Here is a 22956-nt window from a genome sequence, read left to right as displayed (position 1 = left end):
AAACAAAGAAAAAAACACTTCCATTGTTAAATGAGTTGGCAGAGGGACACTTAATAAGCCTCCCGTGAAGAATAAGCATTCTAGTTTTTGTTCTGTCGTTTCAGTTGGACGTTCATTGAGAACTTGCCGATTCAAAATCCTGTTCTGCGTTGTGTTCAATAGTTGCCGATCCGCCTCCTTCCCGGAGCCTACGTAAGGTTGTTAAGGTCAGCCGCCTCCGTGGCAGCTCTGACATTCAGTCTAGCCTGCAGCCAGACCAAACCAGTTTGTCCATGCATGGGGAAAAAAAAAAAAAGTGATCTTTTTCTATGCGCCTGTATGAAGAAGTGTTCACTCTGGCCCGTGGCAAATCACGGGACATTTGTGGTTCTCTCCTCCATCTCCCATTTGTTTGTGGCTGCCTCCCAGCCATTGGCTCTTCCGCCAACAGACACGGGTTGTGGGCATCAGGCAACGGTCAGCCAACCAATGACTCTGTGGAAAAGGCAGGCAAACACAGGCCAAGCATGGCAAACATCTCACCTCTGTGTCTGCATGGGAACATCTGGTCCTCTAAGGGCCCTCAGTCTGTTGAACTATGGGCCCACTCAAGTGCTCAGTTGTGTACTGGCGTTGTCATGGCACCGGAATTACGATTTCTTCACAAGCACCGCTTATGATAATAGGCAGACAAAAAAAATAAAAAAATAAAAATAAAATAAAATCACCACACGTAAGAATCGCAGCACAATTTTTGGGAATGGCCTCCGACATGTCCAACTGGCAACTTTTGCTTTTCCCTTTTAAATTTAACGTTTTGATTTTTGGGGAAGGTATGCAATAGGTCAATTCCACATATGTCAAGCAGTACTACTGTTCGTTGGGGGCTGAATAGAGGAAGCCTATGCTACTCGATAATAAAGCCCTTCTCCCCTGCGAGAGAGATCCAGTCATATGAGTAATAAGAGTTAGCTCAGCTGATAAAACTTTACATATCCCGCTCTCCTACTTCCCCGCATCACACAGATCTCCAGCGGCCATCCAGTGACTCAAGACTGATGAGGCACGCTCAAAAGGTCCATGCCATTGAACAGAGCATTAATGCACCCCGCAGCAAATTTCTGCCATCGACCCCCGTTCCCCGCAATAAGAACTGCTCAATCAATCAGGCCTAGATAGCCGACACCAGAAGTGTTGATAAAGTAGGAGACTTTGGAGCTAATGACAAATGGATCTTGGAGATACGGTCACATGCATGCGCCTTCTTAACATGGGAAGGAAAAAAAAAAAAAAAAAAAAAAAAAGCATTTGCTTTGTCAAGAAAGAGTGCTTATTGTGTTCTAAATCCAGCTGAGACGTCACTCAGGGCCGTTCCTGACCCTCCCAGAAGTCTCCTGTTCTCACACCAATGCTCTGGGAGTGACCTTGAGGAGGCCCACTAGTCCTGCTAATTGGGGTCTCTTCAGAGCACAGTGGTCTACCCCCCAAACAAGAGTGGAGGAGGGAGCAAGGGGATGGAGAGGGTGAGACGGGATTGGCCGGTGCTAACTGCAAGCAGGAATTGACAAAAAGCAGCTTAAAAAAACTCACTGGGAAAATATGGCGGGAAAGACGGTCGTGAATATTTTCCTAAATGTATCAGCGTGAGGTAAGAAGTAGCCTGTTTGGGGAAAATCATTACACAGTAAATGATAAACGGCCACCGGCGTAAAAACAAATCAAAAACCAAATTGTGCCAAACAAATCATGTGAGTGACTCACTTTGGTGAGCGCTAACCGTGAAAAGCCGAAAGTCACTTATTCTTCTTATTTAGCGATTTAAAATGTGTTGCTTTTTTCTTTTTTTTTTTTTTTTTTAGCAATATAAAGAACGGCAAAAGGTGGCCACCGCTTGGCCACCTTTTGCCAACAGCGCTCAATCTGTTCGAGGGAGCAAACGTGCAATTTCGCACCCGCTTTTTGGGATAATAATAAATGATTGCGACATGGCAGATCACTTGCAACACGCCCAACAGCAACTCGCCTGAGTTTGATCACAGCAGTTGTGTACGCACCGAACATGAATTTGTTTTACTCGCACGCGTACGTTGTCGCTATGCTAAAGGGGCACTGAGCAAGGCAGGTACATATTATGTAGGAGAAAAAAAAAAAAAAATGACAGAAGTCATTTATCATCACGTCATGGTCACTATCCATCAGCGTGATCGGCGCCCGGTCATAAAAACGGAAGACCAAGTCCGAAGACCTCGACGTGACGCCCAGAGGATCAGCGGAAATACTTCTGACGATGAAAGTTCAGTTTAAACACACACGGTTAATGAGGGGAGAATAAATAGGTGCGGGATAGATCCCCGAGAAGACTTTGCAAAGAGGGTGGCCGTGAATAGAAAGGTCTGCATTTAATTTGCTAATCCATCACGGCAATTGTGCTGGGCAACAAAAGCGGAGAGGAGAGTCGAGGGGCATTCAAAGGCAATGGAGCGTGCTGAGGGCTGAGTGTGTGGTTCTTCCATGGAGCGGGCCGGGCCACAGCCCGTGGCCCTAAAAGCCGAGCCGGCGCTCGCTTGAGAGAAAGGCCCGGGATGAGCTCGGGGCAAGCAAAGACTAATCCCTTCATGTCCGAAGAATTGTTTAACCATGTTTGACTGATTATCCCAAAGATCCACCCCACCACCACCATTCCCGTCGCAATCTACTCGTTCAAATCAAATCCTCGCGACGCATCACTCTGCGGCGGAAACAAACAAAAAAACAAAAAAAAAGGGCCTGCGAAACAATCTATTTGGAGGACGCGCAAATGCTTTTTTAGCATCCGAATGCCGCTCGCATGAAAAGAAAAAGGTCAGAGCGGTGTCGAAGCACTCCGAGCGCAAGCCGTACCGTCGCACTGGCTTTTACCAGCTTCGTGGGAAAGGGAAATTTAAGGCACTCTCCCCTGCGCGGAAACGAGGTTGCCAGGAAGATTAACCCAGCTTCCTTTTATAGCCTCTGAGAAGAGGTTAAATCACATATTACATTGCCTGAAATGTCTCAGAGTAATTAGATCAAGAATATTACTCTCTCCTCTCCCTCTCGCAGACTGCCGCTGATCAAAGCCTAATGATGGTGTCAGTGCCTTTGGCAGTACTGGCTGGATAAATCTCCCCATCGGGACAGCAATCTGTCAGAGCCGCGAGCTCGGCTAAACAGCACAGGACACGAGCGGAATGGTGCTTGACACAAAGTCGACTAAACGAACCACATCCCTTACCGATAAGCTTTCCGTCGGCGGTGCGGCGTTAAAAACTCGCAGGAATGATTAAAGCTCTCTTTGTTTGGCCGCCGCGTTTCTATGTACACAGTCGGCCGATACGCACGCAAGGGGAAAAGACGGGGGCGAGTTGCGCCCATCAGAACAGACCAGATCCGAGCCGGCCGCACCTGGTCGAGTGACGGGGTGTGTAGGGGGCACGCCGGCTATTAATTACAGAAAGGCGACACTCAAATCCCTGCAATGAGACCTGGGAAGTGAGCTACTCAGCAAGACGAATGCTGGCCTGTCACACAGCAACATGACCTGCCTCAGGACTCCTTACACATGAATACTTACAAGAATGTCTTTCAAATTGCGCCCCCCCACCCCACCCCACTTCCATCCCCATCTCATTCTACGGATGTAGCACTACTTCGGGGTATATTTTCTGACTAATGCAAAAATGGTTGTGCGGTGGCGTGATAAAAGTTGACATTTTTCCTTTTCTAACTCAATGCTTCCTTTGTAAACACGCGTGTGGTGGTTGTGTGTGTTCGCAGGCTGTGAACACATTAGGCGTAATGGTCAATTTTATTATCTGCTCCGGAACTGAAAGGGTGCAAACAAAAGGGGGAAATGGCAGGAGATATGCCAATCATTTATCGTTGAAAGATGTCAGACAAAAGACGCCCTAAGAACCTGGCGGCTTTTCTTTCTGTGGCGCGTTCCGCGTCGGCCCCTTCCGCCGCCGCAAAAATGAGACTCCTCTGAGGGATCCGACCCAAATCTTAACCCTGTACAGGTGGCACATCCTCAACACAGGAAGCGTGCGTGTCTTCCGCGGGGCCGAGAGCGACAAAAGCTCTTGGATCAGTTAGAAGCCTCAATGTAACAGCCACACACACAAAAGGAAAGTAAATTTAATGTAGCACGAAGAGTCAACCAATAAAATAGACTCATTGCCACGGTAAGTTTAAGACCATCTAGTAAAGGCTGTTAAGGAAGACCTAATTTTAGATTTCAAGCATAGCCGCTTAAAGGTCAGACAATAAATCACTCAGGTTCACATTTTAAACCATCTTAAAGTACATGAAACAAAAAAAAAAAAAAAAAGCGCTGCTTTGATGCTGCAACAGAACGTCCTAATGGGGAGTGCAAGTGCGGTCCTCTCCTTTTAAGACAATAACTCCAGTTGAACTATGAACCGTGATTAGAGCCAGCATCCCCCTTACCACCCTCGCCGCTCCCCCCCCCCCGCAGAGTGACAACTGCGCCACTGCACATTCCGCCAACTCAAGACATAAACAACATGGGCTAGTTGGAAGGCTGCGCTGATGCTTACGGCCTCGCTAAGTGCCTTTCGATTCGCGCCGGCGGTGGTAGGATTTCAGAACGGCGCGGGGAAGGCCGGCTGCTCATGCCACAAGTCTCACTCATCTGCCGGAGAGACTGCCTGGAAAAATGGAGGCGTCGGAGCTCGGACGCACTTCCTGCCAGGAATAGCGCTTCAGTAAAAAGAAGAAGAAACTACAAAAGGTTTGCTGGTTCCTTCAAAGGTGAAGTTAAAATTAAAAAAACAAAACAATAAAAAACATACAGGCTTGCGTAGTGGAACTGTTGAACACGACACGGGAATTTGGACATCCTTCGGCTAGCTTCACGGCTATCAGGGAGAAAAAGAGGTCTGCGTTTGCTTCAAACAGCCCAGTGAATGACATGCCAGAGATTAGCCTGTGAAGGTCACCATCTTAGCCGATCCTTTCAGCTGCTTTTCACAACACAACCCCCGGGCCCTTTCCAACAACAGCAAGAATGTCATCTGGTTACTTTTCAAAGCACGGAGATACCATTCACTGTGGCCAACAATGGGTGCAAACAGGACCAGAGGGTGAGGAGGTTATAAAGAGCCCCATTGGAAGTGCCGCCCGCTCTCCGGCGCAGCGCACGCACACGGAAAAATAAAACACACCCACGCGCTCGGGCCTGGGGAAGGGTCACGGCAAAGGGCCAACTGACTCCTCACCTCTGCAGCTCTGTCAAAGGAGCCTCAGCAGGTCCCTGACATAGCTACAGTATAGCCACCTCCACGTGGCAGACCTATTGAGACTTCCCATGATTACATACCAAAAGCATCAAAGAGAAAAACAGCAAACTTGGCCGTAGTCCTGTGCGCTATGATCAATATTTCATATCCTGATTATTTGATAGCTAGCAGCGACATAGAAACAAATGTTTCTTTCTTTTCTTCATTTATTTCGAAAATATTTTCATATTCAAAATATTCGTCAAAAAGTCACGCAACTCCAATGAAGAAAAGTGTCCTTCCGTAAGAAAATAGCGCCGTGACGAACCCTGACATCGTTTGTTATCGTGCTTATGGGGCCCGTCCCAAAAAAAGATTCCAAACAGAGGAGAAATTCACTCTCTAATGAAGCGTTTTGAAATATTAAAAATAAAGCCCAATTAGCCGACAGCCTTATTACATCTCCTCCCCTCTCTTCTAATCCTCTGGAAGCTTTATCTAACATTTGTGCCAAGTATGACACATTGAACTCGTACAGCTCCATCAGCAGCGGCAGCGGCAGCTTTACTGCTGCTTTGTTACGGCGTTGTTTGTGACCCCGCCGACTAGGTCACCCTCAGAGCCTCTGTAGCTGCAGCTAATGATGCCCTGATATGTACACTCGGCGAGAACATCGGAAAACGACAGCAACAGAGACGATAATGATATTTATTAGCGTTGCCGAGGATGTAATACGTATGGGGCTCGCCTTGCCGTCTCTTATTAGAGCGAGAGCGTATTTTGGGGGCGGAGAGGCACAGTGATCTGATTGAGACAGCCTTATCTTGCGCCATAAACAGAACGCCGCATCTGGCCTGCTCCTCTGCTGCTGATGGAGGCGGATAAACAGCTCCGTTGTCCCCAGTGACTCCGTCGAGGCCGATCACACCGAGATGCCCTCGTGCCTCCCGCTGCTGTGGCTGTTGTTTCTGCCGTGAATGTCACAGCGAGGCCCGCATTCTTCCACCATTGCCCTCGAGATGAAGACACAACAATCGCTAAAAAAAAACCCTCTCTGGTCTTGGGTGTTTGGATGCAGCCTGGCAGGGCAAGAGCTTTTTTTTTTTCTCTCTTTTGCCCTAATTGGAGTCGGCCTGCTAACATGCAAATCCTGGCAAAACAAAATAAACACGCACTGCAAAGAAGGCAGGGAGTGTCAAAGCAGGCCTAGCGCCTGAAGTCATTTGGCTAAATACAAAGCAAATGCCATACGACCCGCAGCCTTGCAGGTCATTTCCTTACTGGGAGGCTCAGGCACAACTGGGCCACGGTGTCCACAACACCCCATTTGCGAGGACCACGCACTCCCACTTTTTCGACTCCCCTGACCTGTTTTTGACCCTCACACTGTTGCCTCCAAAAACGACCAAACATCTGCCCCTCGTCCCATCCTACACTGCACGGCGGAGAGGACACACAGGAAAAAGGGAACGTGGGGACAACCTGCTCTTCAAAAACGACCAGGGTGCAGAAAATAAAAATCTCCTATATATGCACATAAAATTTACAGGCAACACCTGCTGGAGTTTTAACATCCACTGGCCCCTGCAGGGAAATGAGGTTTGGGGGAGAGAGCCCGCCCGGTTGCGCATTTCCAATTCAAATACCACTTTTAAAATCGGGCTTGTTCCAGAAAACACGTGCCGGTTAGCCGGGCTGTCTCAGTCGACGTTAAAAAATATGCCCGGCGATTACGTAATCGCTGGTATTTGACGAGCGCCCAATGACTGCAAGTTCTCGACACTGTTTGTACCTTGTGATATGCTATTCACAGCCGTACAGCGATGTCTCAGACATTAAAGTAGGGCTTTGATATTATCCTCTTATTGCTGCAGTCTTTATGTTGGGCAGCAGATTGTTCTCCTGACAAGCGCAGGACCTTCTGCAACATAAAAGCATTGTGGGCCTCAATGGGAGCCACTCAAGAACAATTGCTTTTTACTCCGCGAGAACAATCACGGGTCGGCTCCTAGTTTAATCCAGTCAATTTAGCATTTGGAAAATGGCGTGCGGGCTCACATTGTACTCTCCTATCTGCTGCGACAATTTCCGCTCAAGTGAGCTAAACAAGGAGCTCACCCATAACCATATTTACTACCTCTGGCAAGGGGGCTGTTCATGAGCATGTATTTTTTTTTTAAGTTTGTGTTTTTTTTAAAGGGCATCATCGCCATTAAATTTGGTGAAAAATCTGCTGACTGATGATGTGATAAAAACTAAATCCTCCCTGCTGGCGCGCATCGTCGTCAAACTTAATGAAACAAAATAGCATAAACAGGTGCGCTTGTTCGTACACTTGTGAAAGCAGTGTTTTCATTTAAAAGGAAAGTCAAGTCAAAAAATACGATGTGCGAACACTAGTCTAAACACAGTATTTTGATTAATTCTGCATTTGTGATTTGTCCATGAAATCCAACTGTTTGTATCCATCGCAGGGGGCAGCCATTTTGCCTTGTATTGCCACTTGTTGCCGACTGAATGTGACATCACGGTGCCCAAGGGCTCAGGTAACGACCGTCAGGGCTCAGCTGTTTTCCGGGTTCGGTCATGTGACGTTCAAAAGCTGAGCCCCTGGGTGGTCACTGTGATGGCCTTTTCAAATCGACAGCAAGTGGGAAGATGGCCGCCCCCTGAGATGGATAAAAGTGGCGGATTTTGCTGCTAAATCCGTGTTTCACAAATGTAATATTAATCAAAAATCGGTGTCCAGACAAGTGGTGGCGCGTTGAACATATTATTGTTAAGAACATTTCTGACTTGACTTCCCTTTTGTTTTTCCATGTAAACACTGCAGTGGGTAATTTGTTTAAGAATGTTAAATTGCGATAAGTTTATTTCATGATGGTGACATTTAAATGCAGTTATTTAAAAATAATAATATGCTATTCATTCATCCAAAAGCGCATGTTTTAATGAAACATTTAAAATCACATTCAAGATGTGAAGAAACTCGTAAGTTCAGATTGCTAGGCTTATCTTAATAACAACAAGGGGGTAAAGGTTCATCGTAGATAATTTTGTTTGGATCCAAGGTAACAAAAATTTCAGGTGCTGATAAGACTTTGCATGACAGATGTTTTAAACCCTGGCATACTGTTCATACTTCTTTTTATTCCTACTAAGTCTTGTATACACACACGCATACACACACACACACATCAGAGGCAAAAAAGCCACGATGCTGCACTTTAAAAAGCGAAAAGGCCTCTTTTGCCTCCACTATAAATCAATACATTCCGACACATTTGTCAGCGGCTGGCAGGAAAGCCTAAAGGCAAACTTGCTTTTCTGCCCTCAAGCAAAGACTCTCGCTTCGTGGTGACAGGTCAAAGAGTCAGCACATGACTCACCAACGAGTGGCATTTCCCTTTGGAGGAGAGCGCTCATTTTCTAGCGTGCTGACCAGCGTGACATGAACAAATGAACCAGGTGCTCCTGACATTCAGGCTTGTCTGCCAGCTTTGCAGCCGATAAGCAAACGCACACATCGTTTTCAGACTCAAGCCGAAGTTGGAAAAACCAAAACTTGGGGGTGGACTCATACAAAACTTCAACGTCAAACATCATCATTCATGACCAAACAGCGTCTCGCGCAAGAGTACACAGCGTTAAAGCGCTAAGTCTGGTGTTTTCTAGAATTTTCTATGGATGTTTTGTGAAGACTATTCACCGGGAGTTGGGTTAAGTAAGCAGAAACATTCCTTATGAAGTGACAGTGAAGTCCAAACAACGGAGCTGACTGCTAATGCTAAGTGCTAAATCTGGCTGCTAGCTATGTAACCGCTGACTAGCTTGGCTAGCTTCCATTGTAACTTAGTCATAAAAGCGTAGAGAGGGTTCCGGGTTTAGGATGTCACTGATGTACAACATTTGGAAGTCACAAAGCCGTCTGTGCAGCGGTGTAAGAATACTTGGTCATGCAGCACGAGAAGAACCTCATTTACTGCCATACTTTTTTTCATTTGTACAGTACAATAATTCTAATTTAAGCTTAGCCATAGCCTGTGGTGCGTTTTTTTTTTCCCCAGACTTTCCGGCATACAAATTCACGTTAGGTCGCCACTGTAAGTACGTAACACTGCCAGACCTGAGGACCTCTGTATAGTGTTTTAATGTTTACTTTAGTAGTTACCTCTTGCTACACTTCCGTAACAGTGTTAATCCTATATGACTGGTTACAGCCTCCTCATTCATCAAGAGTGTTTTATTGTTTTTAGTTTATATTGTGTGAAGTGTGTTATTTAAACCTTTGCCTGGTTTTATGGCGACTCTGCAGCAGATTAATTTCATTAACCACTGCTTCCCATGAACATTTTAGTTTTTAGGGAGCAGGCAAGTCCTGCCACAAATAGTGAAAATCTGCCAGTAATTAAGCTCCTCAAACCAGTGCAGCAACAAGATGCTAACAGATGGCGCTAAAGTAATCGTGTCGTTACTTTGGCTTGAGAACAAAACAGCGATTAGATGAGTTTTCCAGCAAATACCAGAGGATAGGTTCCAAAACCCATCAGGGAATATGCAAATTTGCAAATGCTGAGCTGCGGATACGCGGGCATTCACGATATAAGATTGTTAGCATCACAATATCCCTGAGTATTTACTATAAAGGCTTTATTCTGGTAGAGGTGACATTAGAGCACTTTACAGATGGGAGAGGCCTTACAGTCATTTGTTTCTAAGACCTAATTAATCTTCATTGCGCTGGGAAACATAGCACCCCGTTGCAAAAAGGCTTCCTTCTACTCGATAATTGCACAGAGTCTGGGGGCCTGAGTTTCCCCGACGACACGCTCTGAAATTTAATTATCTGCTCTTTGGAAAATGTAAGCGAAGAAAGCTTGGTTGCAAAAGTGCACTTTCGGACAAGCAAGGTCAGGCTCCATCTCTGGCCACATCTCAGCTTGTCGTAAAGTCAAACAACTAACCTCTGTCATGGTATATAAAAGGTTTTTGTTTTTTTTAAACTCGGCACACAAAATACACATTAAGCTCAACACAGGCAGTTCAAGCATCTCACCATATGGAAAGCGTTCCTCTGCAATATCCAGCCATAGTCCAGTCTTGGGAATAATGCCGGCTCATGACATTACAATAAAACGTGACTCAGAGCAGCCCCAAAAAACAACAGCAGCGGCATTAACATTCCGCCGTGCAAAGATCAGACTCAGAGGGGGCAGAAACATCGATAGGATCCCATTAGTTAAGTGCGCCCTTAGGATAGCCGAAATTTGATCAGAGACAGACCTCTTCTGTCCAGACACAAACCATTAGAGGCTGTGGTGAAAAAAGGCTGCTCCTCACAAACTACCTCTTCTTCTTCTTCTTCTTCATCATCACTCCTCCTCTTCCTCCGAGGTCGATGTGCGGCCCGGTGACGTCAACCTTTTGTTATCACCTTTAACACTTGCCTTTGCAGGTGGATAAATGGCCTTCTCATTCACCATGAACACTCCCATGTGCATCGAAACGATGAGATAACTTAATCATGGCTAAATAAAGCCTTGACATGAATTGCATAAGCAACTTTAACCACACAAGACGCCAGGGGGGACAACTGAATAAATATGATGAAGATGATTTCGCAAGGAAATGGTGGCAAACTGTTGTCACAAGAACGAGCTAGGCATCTTATCAGTACTAATCAAGAACCGGTTTCATTCAATACTCCTTTGCTTCGAGCATGACTATATTGCGAGTTGAAATTGGACTCACAGCACACCGGGAAACGGTCCGCTTGCTCCTGAGACGTAGAGACAGTAGAGGAGCTACAAAACCGCAGGTTGCTAGTGATAAGAGTGCCAGCTGAGTGGCCAGCTCCAGGCTAGCTAACCTCCTAGCACGTCTCAAACGTACACAGTCCCATTGTTGCCCTCTCCTCCTCGCCTTTTCCCAAATGCGTGCGACCAAATGTGGCGCAGGTGTCACGGAAGAAGGGAGCACGAACGGAGCGCGACGAAGACACGACTACTTACTCTCCGTCCACCTCTGCGAAAGGCATCGTTTAGTCGGTCGCCATGGTTCAAAACGGACAGATTTACTCCCGTCTCTCCGCGCTGCCGAATCACTGCTGCTGCTGCTGCTGCTACTACTACTGCTGCTGCTGCTGCTGCTGCTGTCTGCGGCAGGCAACTTCCGGCGCATGCGCGCTGCACGCATACGTCGACCCAGTAGTTAAAGGTACAGACGGGTTGTTACCGTATGAACAAGTGCATACAGGGGTCCTACGACGGTCCCGACATACATTTCGAGGTTACGTTGGCACGCGCAGTTACAGCACATCCTCCTGTTTTCAGAGGTGGCAAACAACTGACTCAATTTCTGTACTTTTACTTAAGTACAGCAACTCTCAAAGTCAACTGGGTTTAAACGTCGCGATGCCTGCTTTTATGTCATAGTAATTGTTTCCTCTCATTTCAGAAACTTTACACCACCCACTGAATGTCAAAACCTATGTCCTGTTATTGTGTAAATCGTCTGCACCTAGCCCTGTCCTAGATCATCTATAACCGGGGTCTTTGGTACTAATAAATGTGACGGGCTACCAGTTATGTCTTGTCATCATGGCGCCCGCTAGCTTTTCTCCACATTTGGTTATGTAGTATAGTACTGACCTTTGAACCTTTTTTTGGTCATTTCCAAATTGACACCGATGCAAGTGTGATTTAAAGAAGAATAGCAACACAAAGATGATTTGAAACACGTGCATACAGGCACAGAGAAGTCACTGTATAAAATAAAATTCACATATCCAGCTTTAGCTAACAGCCAATGAGAGTGATTGTCAGTGACACCATTTTTGCACACTGCGACTGGTGGCTCATTCATTCAAATCTCATTTTCTGTTAGAGTTGACATTTAGATATGCCCCCTAGTCACGGCCCCTCCTGACTATTCTCAAGCTCAGCCAATGATGTTGACTGGCTCTACTGTGTATTATGTAAATTGGTATGTTCGCTCTGATTTGTGGGCCTGTCTTTGGGGACAAAAGGAGGGCAGGGGCTTAATTTAAAATGAATTAATTGCAAAAGATTTATGAAACATTAATTCATGCCACCGCATCTGCCCCTGTGGACGGCAGCCCACCGGGCATCTGACCGGTATACCCGACGGCCAGTCCAGCCTTGCCCCTGATCTAGCACAACTCATTCATGTTACTGGAGCCCATGCTTTTGTTTCTCGTACTTTGTGATTTTATATTTGTGCCCAGCTTTGGAAAGAACTTTAGTCACTGCCATTTTTTTAAACCCTGCTTTTCTAGTCATGTTTTTTTTTCCAGCTTTTCTGTTAGTTTTTGATACTCCTGGAATAGAGAGTCGTGTTTCCTGTTTTGCAGCAACTTTTGTTTGTAGTTTGTCTCTTTGAGATCCCTGTTGATGTTTTCGAAAAATCCTACTGTTATTTTTGAAACTTGTGAATCATGCTTTTGCATCCCTGTCGTTGAATTGTCCATAGACAGTACATGATTGTTTGCCTGTAGGCGATGGATGGATAGATGGATGGATGGATGGATGAATGAATGGAGTGACCTATAGCCAACTTCTCTGTCATTCCTGCAATAAACCATTGCAAATACTCACTCCCAACACCCGGGCCGCACTACATGTATTATAATGCTCCTGCTAAATTCTGCCAGCAAGCCTCACTCTCCACATCAGTGAGTGAAAGAAGGGAAAATGCGGCGTGAAAGCCCAATCACATGCAACGCTTAAAGTTCAGCAGGTGGGGAAGCAGCAGTAGCAGCAGGCTCCAGCAGGAAATAATACAAAGTTAATGACGCAGAATGGCGCTCTCTCGCTCCGTAGCGAGGACGACGTCAATACGAGATGTTAAACGAACACTGTTCCCAATTATGCTTTTTATATTCGCCGATGACATGAGTGATGATTTCAAAGGGAGGCATTATTGATTCCCTCGGCAGACAAGTCGCATCGATTGGAAGTCTTTACTTGATCTCCCCCACTGAGAAAGAGATTGTACAATCAGAGATTGAATGTGTCCTCTATGCTTAGTTTGGGGGTCAAATTGCCGCTTTAAAAAAAAGGAGCCGGAGCAAGGACAGAGCAGTGATTGCCGGGTCCGGGGACCTCGGGGGTCTGTCGCATAAGTCGACCGTGATATTGAGCCACGTCTGATTGATAAGCAGTCAAAAGTCGCATATCGGTTCATTAATCTGTTAAGAATGTGTGAGGGGAGGGAGGAGCCCCTTGCAGCCAGCCAGCTGTGCGGCATCACGCCTCTCAATGCAATCACGACGTGATGGATGCTCTGACACAATGTTTTTTTTTTTTCCCCCCTACTTCTGCTCCACATTGACATGCCTCCATGGCTCATGTGCTTGTTTATTCCGTGAACTTTGTTATTCCTCATGAGCAGCCAGGTCTTATTGGAGGAGACACTGCCAGTTATTGCATGTCTAATCCCAGCTCGTGTGCATACTGGTGCATAAAATACCATGCCTGATGTCACCTCGTTCACCGGCTGTCCTGTACCTCACCTGCCGCACGTTAATTACGTCGAATTGATTGACTGAAATGTAGCAGCGCGGAGAGGTTTTCATCGAAGCACGTGAAGTCTCATTGGCAAGTGCTCTTCACATGGCAGTGTGGGCTACGGCTTATGATTAAATGGTCTGTGGGCAAAGCCTTTTTTAGCGGGTGCTCTTCCTGAAGGCCAAAGTTAATGCAGTCATAGAGAGCAGTCTGATACACGCCCACGTGAAACGGCCATGTGAGGAAAACCCTGAGGGCGTGCGGGCCTTGAATGAATGTGAGGGAGTGGGAGGAAAAGCAGAGAGGGGGGGGGGGGGGAGTTTACTGATCCTCAAATATCCTTTTGGTGTCTGCTTCACTTTGAATTCCGCAGTAAAGCGTCAGGTAAAAGCTCCGTTTTTGTCTCGCTCGTCGGCGGTTGAAGAGCTTTTAGTGTTTGATGATGACAGATTGCGAGCTACCTGATATCCTTCATCATCCGTCCCCGCTGGAGGTGTAGGCTGCAGCCTGAGCGAGTCCTCCAGGACTAACAAACAGCCGGCGTGTTTGGACGATGAGGAGACATCTGCTCGGCCTGGCTTCAGCGCGGCAAATGGAAACAACACGTTAACTTCATGATTCAATACACCAAAAGTATCTTTTGAAGTCAGACGATTAACCTCACATACATCTTGTTCACGTCTGTCTTATGTTTGTTCAGGAATGGCCGGTGAACAGTCCAGGTTGCCTTTCATCCAAAGTCAGGCTCCAGCTCACCTGCAATCTTAGAAACAATGACGATAGAAAATGGATGGGGGAATACTTTAGGTTTTTCGAGTATCAAGTCTTTCTTTTTTCTAACGTTTACACCCCACATCTAAAAACAGATATCTGTACTTTCAATCCCTTGTTATGTTTTTCAACCTTCACAAATGACGACTTGACATAAAAATGACTTAAAGCGGGAGTCAACCCAGACATATTTTTTTCAAGAATATGTTCCCACTAAGGCCCACTAGTTGAAACACGGCATTTTGATTAATTTTGCGTTTGTGGAATATAAGTTAAGCAGCAAAATGCACTCGTTTTTAGCCATCACTGGGGGCGGCCATTTTGTCCAACAACTCATCATGCATGACGACTTGTATATTTACCCTATGTATGCAACTTTTTGACAATGTTGATATGGACTGTTGCGATTACATAGAGAACCAGTTTAGGAAGAGGGTTAATTTATAACAAGGAATGTTGGTCATACATTTTAACAACAGAGTCCATATGCAAAGGTTCAAAATTGTATTTTTTTAAATTGAAATAATTCCTGAATGTTTGAATTGACTTATCTTCACCAATTATTACACGATGCCTACAATCTATACCTGTATATCATTGGAAAACATTTTTTGCTGTTTTTAAATAATGCCGCTAGGAGGCAGTGTCGTTAATGAAAAGATTGTGTTGAAAGCGGAAGTCTTTCCTCGTTGTTCAAACAAACATGGCGGCGCCCTGTTGACTGGGCTAACGTGACAGAGAAACAGCGACGCGGATTTAAATTATACGTTTAATACTATCTAGTTAAGTGTTAAAGTTTTTCGTCACAACCTGTAATGGCTCTCAGAGTGTGCAAGCGGTTTTTCAGGGACTCGGCTGTCCTCTCCAGACGACTCGTCGTGTCTGCTCGACAGGAACCTGCGCAGTCGCTTCTCACCACAGGTTAGCCTTCAAAGGTTGATGCTTATTCATAATGGATGTACAGTATGTCCGCTATTTGCCAGTGCGGTAATGGAGATGCTGGTGCCTTCACAGGAAATGCTTCGTGTAGTTGCGGAAGGATCAACTCGTTTACCTTCAATCCAGTTTGTTCCATTACATCAGATGCATTTGTGAGCAGTCTGCTGAAAGGCAGTTGTCACCTTCCCGCCTCTGTTCCTTCAGACAGAGGTAATTTGACCAATGTCCTCAAGATGAACCTCCTATTCTTCAGGTATATTGTGACTGCCCTCATATTTATTTACTCATACATGCGTTTGTGTTTTCATTATAGGTGAACAAATGTCGTTACTCCTGAAACATCCTGATCAACCTGAACACTCAAAAGTTTTGAAAGTGGCAGTAATTGGTGCTCCGAATGCTGGGAAATCGACTTTGTCCAACCAGCTTCTTGGCACGAAGGTCCCTTATTTTAAATTGTCTTTTGGCTTCCTGAAACAATATAGAAACGGATTTAGTGCTGTGTTTCTCTTGCAAATAGTTCAATCTTAGTTTCATCAGTCCACAAAAGGTTTTGCCAGTACCACGATGGAGTGTCGCTTGGGCTCAACTTGGCTTCAATTTGGCCCTATTGTTGTGCATAACTTGCTTAAGGAATAATTGTGATTTTTAATCCGGTGTCCCCTCTACAGTTGAGTGGTAAATTTTGCTTTTTAATCTATCTATATATATCTTGTCGCATTGAAGGTGTTTGCTGTCTCCAAGAAAGTACACACTACACGGAAACGAGCCCTGGGAGTCCTAACGGAGAATGATACGCAGATTGTAAGACTTTGCATCGATTCCTATACATGACATTCGATTGAAGCCCAGTGCTGAACCCGACACATTTTATTTTAGATTTTACTGGACACGCCAGGCCTCACCACGCCATCAAAAGTCAAAAGGTACCTTTTTGTTTTTTGCTCACTGTGTGTGAATTAGTGCTAACGTGTACAATTGGCAGGCATCAGCTTGAGAAGTCTTTGCTTTTGGATCCTTGGAGCACGGTGATGGAGGCCGACCTAAGTACGGCTGCGTTTTGTTTGTTGTTTTTTTTTTGTTGTTTTTTTTCAAATAGTGAAATATAGTCGCTGGATGTCAAAGTTTAATAAAAGTAACTGTCTAATCACAGTGGTGGTCATGGTTGATGTATCGGACAAATGGACATGCAGAAGGCTGGATTTTGAAGTGCTCAAATGCCTGGCACGCCACCCGACCATCCCAGCGATACTTGTCCTCAATAAGGTATTCTCTCCAAGAATTACAAACACTGGTCAGGTGTCCTTCAAAAAAAAAAAAAAAAAAGATTTTTGACAAAAGCTTGTCAAGAAATTATCGCAATACAATCGTGATTGAATCCAGTTCGTTTTAATTTGTTGTTAGAGATGGTTTGTTTAGGGTTTTTTTTCCAAAAGTGCTTTATTTTAGTTTCGTGTTTATTAGTTTTCCTTCTTTTTAATGGAGGAAAATGGACAGTTTTCCTATAATAGGTTAGAGCCAACAAGTGTGTCCCGCACATGATGCTTTCACATCGTCCCTCATTTTCTTTTGTCTTTAAGGTGGACCAAGTGAAGATGAAGGACAAGCTGCTGGACGTCACAGCCGAGCTGACGTGCGGGGTCGTGAATGGCCGCAAATTGCGCATCCGACCAGTGACCAAGCCCTCTTTGTTGGAGAAGAGACCTGAGGGGGATTGGGAAGTGCCGCAGGACCAGGGCGCCACTGGGCCCGAGGATGCTGCTGGTGGAGACGAGTCTGTGCAGGCCAAAAAGCAGCCAGAAACACTCATGAGCCAGAAGGGCTGGCCTCGCTTCAAGGATGTCTTCATGCTCTCGTCTCTGGATAGAGATGATGTGGAAACGCTCAAGGTTTGGAAAAATGAGGACGTGCTATAAAATGAAATGACTTTAATGGAGCTTTTAATTCTAAAAGCGTTATCTAGTCATTGGATTTGAATGAAAATTGCTGTTGTGCAACAAAAAATAAGTGACAGGTAGCATCAACCTAGGCCTGGACAATCAATCGAAATTGAATCGTGATTTTGGCTTCTTGCAATCGAAGAAAAACAATGTGCCGAACATTGCAGGGCGCCTGCAAGTTTCTGACGTTAAAATACCCTGAATGCACCGTGTTATTTTCACAGCAGGTGTGTGACGTTATGTGATTCTGCCCTCCCTGAGCGTGCTTTAAACTGTTTGACACCGAAGTTGGAGTTAAATCTAAAACTAAACACGCAACAACAATAGTTACACGCTTTGTATATTTAAATACAAGACATTGCTGTGTTTTAAAAATATCACCAGCGCTCCTGCTAAAGTCAATGTAAAATCCCATTTGACATGCTAACGGGAAATTAGCACCAACTTTCGGGCGTGATAGTCCATCAAATAACGAATATTCACACACAAACGCCGTAGGAACACATACAGACAGAAATATGTGCGCTTGTCTGTTAAAACGTAGCTCCACATTTCCTTTACGTCTGATCATTAGCTCTGATTTTTCACAGCACTACTTAATGAGCACAGCCAAGTCTGGAGCCTGGCAGTACCACAGTGAGGTATTGACAGACCAAAGTCCAGAGGAAATGTGCACCAACATGATCAGGGAGAAGCTTTTGGAGCACCTGCCCCAGGAGGTGCCCTATTCGGTGTCACAGGTGACTAACAAATGACGCTTAGTCCTGCACATTGGTGACTCCAGTCACATACGTACGCTTTTCCCAATGCACTTTGACCTATATCGAGTATTAACTTTGTATTCTGGACGGGAATCTCTTTCTGCTTTCAGTTAGTTGAGTTTTGGGACAAGGATGAAAACGGACAGCTCAACATCTCGGTGAAAATATACACCAAGAAAGAAACTCACATGGTAGGTCACTCGTGTCCATATTCATGGAGGAAACCGGACCATTCCCAACCATGAAAAATTGATCTTTTGGAGCTCCAACTACAGCATGTACACGAGAGCGCTGAAAGCTTTGACATGCCATAACATTTCCTAATTCACCTAGAGTGTATTCACACATTTTTGGAGGGACTCAAAAATTCACCTTTTCACTGTTTTTATGCTCAGGCCAAAGCAATTAAAGCATTATTTTGGCGACACCTTCTGGCGTGTTTGTGCCAAGTAACTATGTTGAAGTGACTTGAGGCGCTTCTTGTGGCGTCTTGGTGCTAAAGAACTACTATGTTGACTGAGGTGAGCTTCATTCTGACAAAAATAGTGCTTTGCTGCCATCTTGTGGTGACAGGAAGAAATAAGCTTTTTCTTAGGGTGGTGTCAATTACTCGTTTACAATTACTCGCACGCCTCACGCGCCAATTTTCCACCACGTGTAATGTTTTTGTTGTAATTGTTTTCGTTATAATTGGCATTTAAAGCACGTGTTTTTTAATGTTTGTGTTTGAGCAGACCCTGGTTGTTTAAGTCACCATTTTATCCACATTTGGAAGAGGCTTGATTCTGTTATGAAAATATTCATTTCCATGTTGTTGGGTTTTTTTCAATTTAAGTTGACGCATTGTGCCTCTTCAGAGCAAAACATTGACATGAATTGTAATTTTAGATCTTTGTTTTATGCACTACTACATATATATTTTCTTTGCATGTGCAGAGGATGTTGATCGGCACGTCAGGCCAGATGATAGCACGTGTCGCCCAAGAGGTGAGCGAACAGCTCACACGCATCTTCCTGAAAGAGGTCAAGCTGAGGCTCTCTGTCAAGATGAAGCAGTGATGATGATGATGATGAAGAGAAGCGAGTGACTTTTACATAGGCAGGGGGGCTCCCTGAAGGACTGAATGTCATTTTTTCCTCCTGCACAACCTCCCCATTCTGCCTGGATTCAGTTGCACATCATACCAAGGACATCTGCATCTTCTACTTGCTCTGAAATATGTGTAATCTCTTCCAATAAAGCTAGGTGCTGCTCAGCCTTTTGTGGCCTGATGTGGTACTACGCTGAAGGCGCACACCACTCTTAAAGTTCGGACTTGCCTGTATAGTATACTGTAAAAAAAAAAGGGTCCACAGACTATAACAATAAATTTGTTTCTCGACTTATCAATTGCAATTGGAGTGTTAAATGTGTTGAAATGTACATACTAAGCACACAAAAGATGAGATTTTTATATATATATATATATATATATATATATATAATTAGCAGTTTATTAACGATGCTGAAAGTGTAAAACAATTTGGCAGCAATTTATGAATTATGCATTAATAACACATTTTTGCAAAAATTGTGAAAATGCTCCAACACATTCATAGTTACTCACACAAATTATCTCCCTCCCTCCCTCCCTCTCTCTCTCTCTCTCACACACACACAGTGTGCAGGTTTTAATTATGACAAGGGGTACTGTTTGACTCCCAAACTATCTTTGGTCTAAGACCAAGGGTAGTTTGGGACCTGGTGATGATCCACTGACCTGGTGATGATGGGCTGTGCTGTATTGCGCATTCTCTCTTCAGACTAGTCCCAGGAAGGGAGCTGCCACCTTTGTCTTCTGTATCCTCCCTCAATGGAACTACATTGTATAAAAATATCAGTGTAAGCAAAATAAACATACAACCACCGTTAAAAAACACAACACACACCAGTAACCAACACTTCAAAATATCAAAAAAAATGTAAATAAAAAATAAGGGTTCTACACATTTAAAAATGTCCAGACCCTAATTCCCAGACTTCTCAATATCTTTTTGTAACATTTGAGTAATAAGATGTGTATCATGTGAATAGATTATGCAATTCATCATGCAAATCATCAGTTATAATTATTCTGAATTTGTATTAAGTATCTCACTAAATTATTTCCAGGGGATTGTAGATAGGTGGTGTATGCAAAATAATTAATCCAAACATCTTGAAATAACCCAGATGACTATTAAGATACATATATTTCCATACAATGGTTTCCATTTTCCATACTACTATAGACCTGGAAATATAGAAAATCAAGTTCCATACTAGCGTAGGAAGCGTAGGACTCGAAATGACGACTGAAGTGAGCATGTGACTGTTCCTATGCTCTGACCTGGTGATGGGCTGTGTGTATCAGATTCTCTCTCCTCCTGACTCGTCCCAGGATGGGAGCTGCTCGCAGACCTGAATTCTGGCTGTCTGCCTGCCTCATCTTTTCCTGACTTGGTTCTCTTTTAAAAGGGGTCATAAATCTTATCCCCTTGCCTTTTCATTCTCAACTGACCCTATGAAAAAATAAGCCAGTCTTGTTAACGTTACTCCTAGCATCACTTACAATAACACAATGTTGTTAAATCCCTACTTCAAGCCTAAAAAAGTCAGGGCAAATAAACCACCGTAGACGAAAGTTTAATATTCATACTTTTAAGATAGCTGGCTAATTCTCCAGTTTCATACCTCTAGAATTATTGGAGAAACATGTATATAAATAGCAATCCAAATGAATTAAATGAAGACGTTAATATTGAGCGGCTGTTGGAAGCTAGACGCCATGAGATATAACATTAACGGTTAATTTCTGCTTGTAGCAACAACAAAAAATATCTACAAAAGTTATTTTAAACAGTGACTCATAGATACCAGCGTAAAACGTACTTTACAACGAGGATTTCACTGTCCATGAAAGGTATACTTCGTCTCCTTTTTCGTTACTTTGTTGATTCTTCTGTCGCCAAATAACCGACTCAAATCAGATTCGAATCTTCCTCTGTTTCAGTGGCGATTCTTCTTCTCCTAATAAACGTGGATTGCAACGCTTTGTGGCACATAGCGCCAACTACTGTACAGGATGAATTTAGCGGTCAGTGCCGTCATATGTCAATCATCTAGGGTGGCACCTGGGGGGTCCAATCAGATTTCAGCGGGCTACCCAGGCCTCCCATATATATATATATATATATATATATATATATATATATATATATATATATATATATATATATATATATATATATATATATATATATATATATATATATGCACACTGTGTACCTAATGTTGTGACTGGTTAGGTTTTTTGGAATAATCTTAACAAATATTAAACTTGCTTCAAAATGAACTGCAGTGAGAATTTGCAGCCTCTATTTTGCATTGTTTGGTTGTTTGGTTTTGACAGTAGTTTGATGTCATGTTGACGGCAGAGCGGGTTTGGCGAGCTGATGGCTTATCAGTGGCTGTCAGGAGGTTTTATTGACACCGCCTACTACAGCTACTACTAAATACACACGGTTGGATCTGCACCATGTCCTATCAACGTTTATGAACACAGAGTTTCCAAGTTAATTAATGGGAATAGGTTAAAATGAGCACATTTCGCAGTTTTGTGTAAAATGCAATCCAAATCAAGATGAAATTGTAAAATTTTCTGTCATAGTGATGGTTGTCATTAAATCGATAATGATTCACAATGTGACTTTTTTTCTGGTACTTTTTATTCCTGGGGCTGGTAATTAGAATTAATTAGTTGTATTAATTAATTGTTCAAATTTGACCAAAAAAAGTTCCCTGACAAGTATTCATTCATCTTGTCTTCTTTTTAACACACTATTTTAGCCAGATCCTATCTAGTTTAAAATCCTGTTTTTGTTGTTGATTGGAAGAATGTCCATACGCAACTCACAAATCTAATAAAACAAGAATACTCACATTTACTGAAAAAGTCTAGCTACATTTCCCCTACATTTCCAGCCCTAATTTCGTCACCTTTAACCTCCTCTGCTGTTAGCATCCATTTGTTCACCAGCACCACCAGCATTTTTCAACCAGCCGCCCGATGACGACACGCAGCGAGGCCTTGAACGCCTCACGCAGCAGTATAAAACTTTGTCTCTCCATCACCACTCATAGATGACACATGGCAAGTTTTCTTCCAACACTTTATTTTGCTTGTTTCAAAACACAAACAATCACCAAAGCTATCTTTTCCTCCAGGTCCAGCTGATAATGAGCGAGAGCCATAGAACCCTTACCATTACTAAAACTCAGTAATGGTAACGGTTTGACGGCCCCCTCTCTTTGTCTCTCTGAGGTGTATGTCCAGGTCCAAGTGCGAGGAGGGAATGACCCCCTGGATAGTACATCATCTATACTGTAGTGTCTCTTCATTAAACTTACAGTATAAGATGATATCCTGTCCAGGGCACAAGCTTCTTCTGTGACGAAGAAATATAGCAAACACTCTGTCTTGATGTGTCCCATACTCACACATTTGCGCAGGAAGGATCTCAATGCTTGTACCCGGGCCTCCTGTACGATCCCCCCCTATTAGAAGGCTGCCACAAGCTCATTAGCATACCGTGATAACATGAGGGTTGGACTTCTTTTTTTTTTTTTTTTTTTTTTTTTTTTTGTCTTATCTCGTCCCGACCTGCTTGCCTCTGTCCACACCCTGTCTTCATTTTGCACAAAGAAATATACAGGGTGTCCCCGAGAAATGGACATCATTTGCAAGATCTGACAGTTAATACC

At 44.0% G+C, this 22956-nt stretch overlaps 2 protein-coding genes across 7 annotated transcripts in view; one reads left to right on the top strand and one right to left on the bottom strand.

Moving 5' to 3' along the window:
- fam222ba (family with sequence similarity 222 member Ba) overlaps positions 1-21224 on the bottom strand; it is a 39831-nt gene extending 18607 nt beyond the window's left edge. The window contains exons 1-5 of one of the 6 annotated variants that reach the window (XM_086057525.1): positions 21085-21204; positions 20543-20714; positions 19934-20032; positions 14431-14525; positions 14224-14340 (exon numbers count right to left, since the gene is read on the bottom strand). Coding sequence is in view for 2 of the 6 variants with exons in the window: in XM_086057527.1 (XP_085913653.1) it covers positions 11246-11429 (184 nt within the window). In the remaining 4 variants the exon portion in view is untranslated. Of the gene's footprint in view, positions 1-11245; positions 11505-14223; positions 14341-14430; positions 14526-19933; positions 20033-20542; positions 20715-21084 lie in introns of those variants that run through there. The other 5 variants (XM_086057524.1, XM_086057526.1, XM_086057527.1 and 2 more) reach the window with 5 other exon arrangements.
- On the top strand, positions 14135-19559 carry eral1 (Era-like 12S mitochondrial rRNA chaperone 1). The gene is made up of 11 exons (XM_086057528.1): positions 14135-15454; positions 15548-15682; positions 15786-15913; positions 16199-16276; positions 16352-16398; positions 16458-16519; positions 16626-16738; positions 17053-17361; positions 18003-18152; positions 18284-18364; positions 19110-19559. Exons 1-11 carry the CDS (start codon positions 15349-15351, stop codon positions 19230-19232), a joined length of 1332 nt encoding a protein of 443 aa, XP_085913654.1. The 5' UTR covers positions 14135-15348; the 3' UTR covers positions 19233-19559.
- Positions 21225-22956: the final 1732 nt, after the last annotated feature.

The sequence above is a fragment of the Filicampus tigris genome, chromosome 17 (genome assembly GCF_054856515.1).
Source record: "Filicampus tigris isolate MCC_2025a chromosome 17, RoL_Ftig_1.0, whole genome shotgun sequence".
NCBI classification, from domain to species: domain Eukaryota; kingdom Metazoa; phylum Chordata; class Actinopteri; order Syngnathiformes; family Syngnathidae; genus Filicampus; species Filicampus tigris.
Note: the sequence above shows the minus strand (reverse complement) of the source record. Positions and strands in the feature narration are given on the sequence as shown.

Coding starts and splice junctions, on each gene's coding strand:
- eral1 (XM_086057528.1), top strand. CDS start 15,349: ATGGCTCTCAGAGTGTGCAAGCGGTTTTTCAGGGACTCGGCTGTCCTC. Junction 16,739..17,052: donor CGATACTTGTCCTCAATAAG/GTATTCTCTCCA, acceptor TTTGTCTTTAAG/GTGGACCAAGTGAAGATGAA. Junction 17,362..18,002: donor ATGATGTGGAAACGCTCAAG/GTTTGGAAAAAT, acceptor GATTTTTCACAG/CACTACTTAATGAGCACAGC.